Source organism: Abramis brama, assembly GCF_963993115.1.
Source record: "Abramis brama genome assembly, chromosome: 14".
NCBI classification, from domain to species: Eukaryota; Metazoa; Chordata; class Actinopteri; order Cypriniformes; family Leuciscidae; genus Abramis; species Abramis brama.
This window is the reverse complement of record NC_139976.1, coordinates 2,200,953-2,210,982: the sequence shown is the minus strand read 5'-3', so window position 1 is coordinate 2,210,982 and position 10,030 is coordinate 2,200,953. Positions and strand designations below refer to the sequence as shown.

Below are 10,030 nucleotides of genomic sequence, written 5' to 3'. Positions count from 1 at the left end.
TCTTTACGTCCCCTTTACATTCTCTCCTCCCTCTTTACATCCCCTTTATATTCTCTCCTCCCTCTTTATGTCCCCTTTATATTCTCTCCTCCCTCTTTACGTCCCCTTAACATTCTCTCCTCCCTCTTTACGTCCCCTTTACATTCTCTCCTCCATCTTTACGTCCCCTTTACATTAGGCTTGTTGGACTTCATGCAGCGCTGCACAGAACGATCAGCGGCTAACTTGAGCAGTGCTTGATGGTTAGAACTTGTGTCCGACTTCAGACAGCGACGCCCGTGACTGTGCCATAAGGCATCAGAGTACAATGAGAGTGATTGGAGAGCAGGAGGACTCAGCCAGAGCAGATTCTCTAGAGCGACTCACGAGCTCTGATGATGACACAGCTAATCCACGATTGGCAGAGTACACCGCTTGACAACGATCACGTGCGTTTCATGTTTCTTCTCACACCTTCAGTTCCACTAAGGATCACAAATCTGTTCTTTATAACAGTAAAAGCTCTTTTCATGTAGTTGCGATAAATGTTTATCAAAATAAAACAATGTAGACCCCACTTCACTGGTATTTAGGCTTATTTTGAACTTTATTCTTGTACAAACAGTAGTGCATGTATTGAATGAAAATGTCTCTGAAATATCTGTATCTGGAAAATAATGCGTTTATTCCACTTCAGCTGTGGTAAAGTATGCAAACTTAGCCTGAGCGTCACTACGGGAAGCAGAAAGTGTCTGACATCACATTCTCTCGTCTGCACACGGCAACTCTCACCAATCGGTTACATCCAGCCACAGCCCATGTCCAGCACACCTAATATAAGGGATGAATAGAGGGAGTAAATGTAAAGAGGATGAAAAGAGGGAGGAGTAAAGCGGGTAAAAAGAGTGAGGAGTAGAGTTAGAGGATGAAGAGGAGGAGTAAAGAGGATGAAAAGAGGGAGTAGTAAAGAGGGTAAAAAGATGGAGGAGTAGAGTTAAAGAGGATAAAGAGAGGGAGGAGTAAAGCGGGTAAAAAGAGTGAGGAGTAGTTAGAGGATGAAGAGGAGGAGTAAAGAGGGTAAAAAGAGGGAGGAGTAGAGTTAAAGAGGATGAAAAGAGGGAGGAGTAAAGGGTAAAAAGAGGGAGGAGTAGAGTTAAAGAGGTGAAGAGGAGGAGTAGAATTAAAGAGGATAAAGAGGGAGGAGTAAAGCGGGTAAAAAGAGTGAGGAGTAGAGTTAAAGAGGATGAAGAGAAGTAGAGTTAAAGAGGATGAAAAGGAGTAAAGTGGGTAAAAAGAGGGAGGAGTAGAGTTAAAGAGGGAGGAGTAGAGTTAAAGAGGGAGGAGTAGAGTTAAAGAGGGAGGAGTAGAGTTAAAGAGGATGAAAAGGAGTAAAGCGGGTAAAAAGAGGGATGAGTAGAGTTAAAGAGGGATGAGTAGAGTTAAAGAGGGAGGAGTAGAGTTAAAGAGGGAGGAGAGAATGTAAAGGAGGAAGTAGAGAGATTTTGAAGAAGGGTGGATGGAGGAAGTACAGAGGATAGTTGGGCACTGAGAATCATTCCCACCTCCAAGTTAATTGATTTTTCATTGTTGTTCTTTTAAAAAAAAGAATAATTTGAAGTTCTGTCATTAACTGCAATGTGCACTTTCAACACAATGTGTCCAAGACTGTTAATATTAAAGAGTCATTTAATCGGAGTGTGTGTCACTAGAGTCCCCAAAGAGTCGTTCAATTGGAGTGTGTGTGTGTGTCACTTGAGTCCCCAAAGAGTCATTTAATCGGAGTTTGTGTGTGTCTCGAGTCCCCAAAGAGTCATTTAATCGGAGTGTGTGTGTGTGTCACTAGAGTCCCCAAAGAGTCATTTAATCAGAGTGTGTGTCACTAGAGTCCCCAAAGAGTCATTTAATCGGAGTGTGTGTGTCTCTCTAGTCCCCAAAGAGTCGTTTAATATGAGTGTGTGTGTGTCACTAGAGTCCCCAAAGGGTCATTTAATCGGAGTGTGTGTGTGTCACTAGAGTCCCCAAAGGGTCGTTTAATCGGAGTGTGTGTGTCACTTAAGTCCCCAAAGAGTCATTTAATCGGAGTGTGTGTGTCACTTAAGTCCCCAAAGAGTCATTTAATCGGAGTGTGTGTGTCACTCGAGTCCCCAAAGGGTCATTTAATCGGAGTGTGTGTGTGTCACTAGAGTCCCCAAAGAGTCATTTAATCGGAGTGTGCGTGTCACTCGAGTCCCCAAAGGGTCATTTAATCGGAGTGTGTGTGTCACTAGAGTCCCCAAAGGGTAATTTAATCGGAGTGTGTGTGTCACTCGAGTCCCCAAAGGGTCATTTAATCGGAGTGTGTGTGTGTCACTAGAGTCCCCAAAGAGTCATTTAATCGGAGTGTGTGTGTCACTTCGAGTCCCCAAAGGGTCATTTAATCGGAGTGTGTGTGTGTCACTAGAGTCCCCAAAGGGTCATTTAATCGGAGTGTGTGTGTCACTAGAGTCCCCAAAGAGTCATTTAATCGGAGTGTGTGTGTCACTCGAGTCCCCAAAGAGTCATTTAATCGGAGAGTGTGTATCACTATTTTTATTTGTATAGAGTTTTTTTTGACAATTACTACACTTTACAGAAGAACATGCCTAATGTCTTAACCCCAGTGTGTAGCCAAAGATGACTCTGATGAGGAAAACTCCTTAAGATGTTTTTGTGATAATGATTAGTTTACAGTCGATGCTAAATTAACTAGAGGGATGCAGCCGGTGGTCAGTGAAAGGTTCTCTGCCATGAAGTGAAGTCCGTTTTATTTCTATAGCGCATGATACAATACAGATGGTTTCAAAGGAGCTTCACAGACATAAAATAACTTGCAAATGTCAACAATTATGAAATGAATAATGTAGAGCTGTTTTACAGTTGAAATTAAAGACAATAGTGTTATTATTCAGCTCAATTCTGTTCATCTTTTGCTTCTGATAGTCAATCAGTCAAATCAATAATATTTCTGAATGTTAATTGTCATTCCCCAACTGAGCAGCCAAAGGCACTTGATCTCAAGCTACAAATCAGACAAAAAATGTAGGCTACCCATTTACAGTGATCTTGCAGAAAAGAAGAAACCCAGTTTACTCTCTCACACCTGTATCTCTGCACTAGCTTGATTTCACTGTCCAGTATTGGAACTTTGAATTGTAATATTCTACTTCTGTCTTCTTAGGATAAATAATATATAACATCTCAACAATGTCCTGAAAGTATACCTTAACCAGAGTATGTGTATCACCATGGTCCTCAAAGTATGACTTCATCAGAGTTTGTGTTTAATGTCCCCAAAATGGACATAAAAAATACTGTCCCTAAAGTGAAGGCAAAATGTCAGGTCTTTAAGGAAGGCTTTTATTGATAAAATCAAGTGATAATTGTGATGACAGCTTCTCCAGAAGTGCAGTCATATCTTTCTTTTGTCTCTAGACCCTTCAGAAAGGGGTGTCCCTAAAGGTAGGGTTCCCAGTCATACGTCCTCACATTGTGGTTAAGTAGGTATGTGTGTGTGTGTGTGTGTGTGTGTGTGTGTGGTCCAGAGTTCGCTGTACATAGAGGTAGTGTGTAGAGTTTGTGTGAGCGTGAATATGTATATTAAGTGTGTGTATATTTACTAAACGGCCCTTCAAATGAATCCCGCGAACATTTCACTTTTCACCGACTGCACTTATACTCTCTAAAAGTGCATGTTTGCAGATGAAGTGCATGTTCAAGCCTTTATAAGATAAATATAGAGGTTACACTTTACTTTAAGGTGTCATTGTTACAGTGTAATTATATATTTAAGCACTGAGTAATATTAATTAACTACATGTACTTACTATAGGGTTAGGGTAGGATTAGGGTTTGGTTGAGGGTTAGTTACATGTTATTATGCATAATTTACTGTTATTACTATGGTAAGTGCATGTAACATATGTAACAAGGACACTTTAAAATAACTTTATTTTACAGTGTCCTTGTTACATATGTTACATGCACTTACCATAGTAATAACAGTAAATTACCAATATAGATATATGACCCTGGACCACAAAACCAGTCACATGGTTAAATTTTTTGAAATTGAGATTTATACATCATATGTAAGCTGAATAAATAAGCTTTCCATTGACGTATGGCTTGTTATGATAGGACAATATTTGGCCGAGATACAACTATTATGAAAATCTGGAATCTGAGCGTGCAAAAAAAAAAAAAACGAAACATTGAGAAAATCTCCTTTAAAGTTCTACATTTATGTTGGCGATTGTGCTGCATTCACTCACAAAAATAAATGTTTTATATATTTACGGTAGGAAATGTACAAAATATCTTCATGGAACATGATCGTTACTTAATATCCTAATGATTTTTGGCATAAAAGAAAAATCGATAATTTTGACCCATACAATGTATTGTTGGCTATTGCCACAGATATACCCGTGCGACTCGAGACTGGTGACGTGATCCAGGGTCACATATATATATTTTTGACTGCTGCGATAGTCCATTTTAACTAGATTCTTGCATTATGTAGCTTCACCCACAGTCAAATCTCATTGGTCCAAATTCCAGCTCGTCGTTATTGCATATTAATTAGGTCGATAGCATTGTTCAGTGCAGAGAGACAAACCACTTGTCACGTCTCTGGCCGGGTTAGGCCGTGGTGGTGTTATGATCGTCCATCATGTGACCGGTCGTGTCGTGGTTTGCTCACAGCAGGACACATCTCCGGTGTTTCCTCTTCCTCTGCAGGTCCAGATCCAGGAGCAGAGCTAGGAAGTTTCTGTTGGGATAAATGGCTCGTTTCTGGACGATGCGCCGTAAGGCCGTGTGCAGAGGCATGTCGTGATAAAGCATCAGGTACGCCAGCACTAGCGACGAGGAGCGGCTCATTCCCATGATGCAGTGCACCAGAACTTTTCCTGCAAGGAAGAGATAAGATCTGATCACATACAGACTTTATGACTTTAAAGGGTTAGTTCACCCAAAAATGAAAATTCTGTCATTAATTACTCACCCGTAAGACTTTTGTTCATCTTCTGAACACAAATTAAGATATTTTTGATTAAATCTGAGAGCTGGATCACTCCTCCATAGGCTTCTCTGTAATTGAAACTTGCCGGCCCAGAAAGTTAGTAAAGACAATGTTTAAAATAGTCCAAGTGACTACAGTGGCTCAACCTTAAGTTTATCAAGCGACGAGAATACTTTTTGTGTGCAAAAAACAACAAAAATAACGACTTTATTCAACTCTTCATGTTCTTCTGTGTTTCCCTGAGTGAGTTCACGTAGTGTAACAGCAGCGCTTCTGTACATCAGAACGGAGGCTCACTATTGGTCAGCATCACACACATGACCAGCGTCGGCCAATAGTGAGCCTCCGTTCTGACGTACAACCCAGAAGCGCTTTTTGTTTGTTTTTTGCGCACAAAAAGTATTCTCGTCTTTGATAAATTTAAGGTTGAGCCACTGTAGTCACTTGGACTTTTTTAAACATTGTCTTTACTAACTTTCTGGGCCGGCAAGTTTCAATTACAGAGAAGCCTATGGAGGAGTGAGACAGCTCTCAGATTTCATCAAAAATATCTTAATTTGTGTCCCGAAGATGAATGAAAGTCTTGAGGGTGAGTAATTACTGACAGAATTTTCATTTTTGGGTGAACTAACCCTTTAATAGAAAACATGACAGCAGCCTCTCGTTCTTTGCTGGTAAAAATAACACCCACAATGCATTGCAATGATTCATTTGACAGTCGTGAGCTCACTGCTATTAATATTCTCCAACGCCACGACCTTCAGTCAGGTTAAACCCTTGAGCCTTAGATAAGATGTTTAATGCTTTTGAAAGAATCATCAAGGCTGCATTTATTTGATAAAAAATACAGTAAATACAGTAATATTGTGAAATATTATTACAATTTAAAACAGCTGTTTTCCATGTAAATATATAGTAAAGTGTAATTTATTCCTGTGATCAAAGCTGAATGTTCAGCATCATTACTCCAGTCTTCAGTGTCACATGATCCTTCAGAAATCACTCAGATATGATGATTTGATGCTCATTTCTAATCAATGTTTAAAACAGCTTCATATTTTTTTGTGAAAACTGATACATTTTATTTTTCAAGATTCTTTGATGAATAGAAAGTTCAAAAGAACAGCATTTAATATTTTGTATCCGTCACTTATGATCAATTGAATGCATCTTTGCTGAATAATATTAATATCTTTTTGAATTTTGAATGTTAGCGTATGTGCACATTTAAAGTACAACTTTATAATTTTTTACTAGGAAACAGTAGAAAAAGCAGTTTTTTATGCTTTGCAACGTAAAAAACATTTGCAACCCATTTTACTTCTGTAATGTATTGCAAATGGAACAGGACATACAGAACAACAAAGCCGAAATGAAGTCAATTTTCTACCAATTTTCACCTGGTGATGTGTTTCGTGTCAGTATTTTTGACATGAGCGTGACGGTGATGTTCACCCTCCAGAGCATGTGCACATATCCACTCATTTTTGTAAAAAATCATTATTTGATATTGTTGCCGTATTTAGCACAATTTTATAAAAAGCCGAAAATGCTTTACTAAATTGCTATTTGACTATTGGTTAACACGTATAACCTACATGACGTCACCTGAAAACAAGTCTTTACAGAGGCAGAGCAAGTTACTACATATATGAAAGATTATAAAGACATTAATAACACACAGTAAGTCCAGGAACATGTTTAGAAAGTAATTATGTTTGATGTTGATTTTAAACACACTGTCAAGCACCAGCTGTTTTACTCCTAAGAGTGAATTCAGTAACACTTTATTTTACAGTGTCCTTGTTACAAATGTTACATGTACTTACCATAGCAATAACAGTAAATTATGCATAATTACATGCAACCAAACCCTAATCCTACCCTAACCCTATAGTAAGTACATGTAGTTAATTAATATTACTCAGTGCTTAAATATATAATTACACTGTAACAATAGCAACTTAAAATAAAGTGTAACCCTTTATTTTAAGTTGTTATTGTTACTGTGTAATTATACATGTAAGTAGTAATATTAAGCAACTACATGTACGGTAGGATTAGGATTTGGTTGAGGGTTAGTTGCATGTAATTATGCATAATTCACTGTTATTACTATAGTAAGTACATGTAACATTTGTAACAAGGACACTGTAAAATAAAGTGTTACTGTGAATTCTTCAATGATTTCTTACCATCAGGAGAGTTGAGAGCTTTGTGAATGAAATCTGCTGCCGGTTTGAAGTAAACGTCCAAATCAAAGTGTGTGGAGTCGTCAGCAGGGATACCACAGTACACGAAACTAGTGCCGTAATACTTCTGGTCCCCGATGCTTCCTCTCTTGGAGTGAGCGGCGTTCAGGATATGAGTGATGCCGAGGTTCTGCAGGGCGCTTCGGTTCTGCGCTATTCCTCTGGTGGGACAAAATAATACATACATCATCGGAAGGGACATAAGCTTAAAACTGCAGTCTATATGATCACATATCGACATCAAGATCGACCTGGTTTACTTTCTTTTATTTTTCGGTTCCACAAAAGAACCAGTTTTTAAAAGAACCATTATTTTTTACTCACTGTAGTGTGAAGAACACTTGCAAAATCTAAAGAACCTTTTTCCACTAAATAGAACCTTTTGTGGAATGAAAAGGTTCCATTGATGTTAAATGTTCTTCATGTTACCATTGATATTAAAGCTGCAGTCCGTAGTTTCTCCTCTTTGTCTCCATCTCTGTTCGGAATCTGCAATTGCAGTTATTCGCGGAATGATCAGCTTCACGTGGGTTGTGCCTCGGCTCGGCACAGTGCGGATGAATCTGATGTTTTGAGGAGAATGTGCGGCTGTCAGTCGCCACCGGTGTGGATCCTGGCATTCGCAATCACAGATTATACTTTGGGAAGTATGGCAAACATAAGAATTTTCACCGGAAAATGTGAAAATCTGAACAAGTAACATCCACTTTTGTTCTGAGCAACTAAGAGAAAAAAGCATTGCAGTAAATCACGCTGATTAAATCTAACGATCGCTCATCATATCACGTCAAACCGTTCAAATTATACTTTGTTCTCAGATTGTTAATGTTAATGTCATCAGCATTGCGTGACATTTAATGCCCTTCCGATATTATCCTTGTTTCCGCACGGGCCGGTGTCAGTCTTTAGTTCTGTAGCCGCTCCGAAGTCCGAAGTCTTTTGCGTTTTACAGCGGGTGAATCTCCAGCTGGTGATCGTCGTTTGAACCTTTCTGGATCCGCCATCAAATTGCTCAGTGTAATTATATCCAGTGCTGTGAGAAAAGGCTATAAATCTCCAGCATCCTCACACTCATCGCCGACTAGCCGAGACTCTTCTCTATGTGTTCAGATGTGACGGAACGACGCAAAGACATGCTCGAATTTCAAGCGGAAATCCACCAGAACCACTGGAGTTAAAAACATTATTACAAGCTTAACGGTTTGAGTCGAGCTACGGCAAGCAGAGAGTGTTGAACACTGGCTGGTGATGCACTTGTATTTTGGATAATTTTTAACCCAAAAAAGTTACGGACTGCAGCTTTAATAAAGAATCTTTATTTTTTAAGAATGTAAGGAAGAGTTCAACCATATTTCACATCCATTCTAGTATAAAACAGCCATTTTTCACCATCCAATGAACTTCCGATAGACAAATTTAAGCCCCGCCTTTTTTACCTTTGTTGAATATCATGTTTCACTCAGAAATGCATCGGTTTATGGAAGTAAAATATTTTGGGAACGTAGTTAGAAGTTGACCTAAACAGTTCAGTTCAAGATTGATATCGTATATATCATGGATAATGATGTACAGTAGTGGCCAAAAGTGATGGAAAATTGACATCTTCACTCTTTATTCAAATATAATTAAAAATGCGTTAAAGATTTTGTAAGCATATTTCGCAGTTGTGCTTGGAGTCGATTTGTTTTATTTGTGATCAAATGCAAATTGTGCAACAATTTTTTAGCCAGGCTTTCATACATATAGTTACATACATTATGAACACATAACAAAAAAAGAACAAAATATTAACAACTGATAATGTTGTAGTCAATGTGTGCTCTATGCATTTATTTATTTATTTTTTTGCATAGTAAAATAAAACCTGTAGCTGTAGTTCACCTTTTTTGCCAAATAATTTTGTCAGATAAATACCTTAACCAAGTTTAGTGTTTTGTTCTTCCCTCATATTTAAAACAAAAAGTTCCTCATATTTCGATAGTTTAATTGAACTGTGTAGGGTCATTAAAAACAAACATCAGTTTTGACCACTACTGTATATAAATATAAATCTCAATGTGTAGCTCAACGTCTCGTGAAGTCAGCTTGATAAAACAGTCACATTTAAAACAGTATTAACATGATTTCTAGAGGCTCGAGAGACTGAGGTGTCAAGTTTGTACTCACACATTCCCGATGTACAGGTTTGGCCAGACCTCGTCGATTTGGTGCAAGTTTAACTTACAGGAGTTCAAAACTTTCTCCAGGTCCTTGACTGACAGATACTCTTTCCTGCTATATTTACAGGCCATCATTTGTTCCCTGAATCACCCGCCAGATAGATGAAGAGAGTGTGTTTATAAAGACCCGGCGCTGCGGACTCGAGGCTCTCTGACTGATCCGCCACAACAGCTGGTGCCCAATTTAGTGCCTTAGTTTGCAGATAGTCTTACTCACAGAGACATGGAGTACACACACATGTACACACACTCCGCTAATTGACTAACAAGGCAAAGGTGTTCAGGATTACCTCATTATCTGATGCTTATGCCTCTTTTGTTATGTTTTCTTAGCCACCACATCTGCCGAGCTCCAGAAATGCATTCAAAACTGCATTTAAAGGACCATAAAGTGTTTATAATTTAAGTCATTGTTCAGTGATAATCTTTTCCTGAAGGTCAGAAATCTTTTTCACATTTGCATTCAGATTTAAAAACTGGTGCATTTTGGAAATCATACAAGATCTTTTTGGAGATTAACAGACACTGTGAACCGTTGT

The 10,030-nt window shown here is 38.6% G+C and overlaps 1 protein-coding gene across 1 annotated transcript; it reads right to left on the bottom strand.

Moving 5' to 3' along the window:
- Nucleotides 1–748: 748 nt before the first annotated feature.
- LOC311096180 (dual specificity protein phosphatase 13A-like) lies at nt 749–9,708 on the bottom strand. The gene is made up of 3 exons (XM_084135189.1): nt 9,439–9,708; nt 7,216–7,433; nt 749–4,907 (listed from the first exon to the last, which is right to left on the bottom strand). Exons 1-3 carry the CDS (start codon nt 9,564–9,566, stop codon nt 4,696–4,698), a joined length of 558 nt encoding a protein of 185 aa, XP_083991315.1. The 5' UTR covers nt 9,567–9,708; the 3' UTR covers nt 749–4,695.
- Between the last annotated feature and the right edge of the window lie 322 nt (nt 9,709–10,030).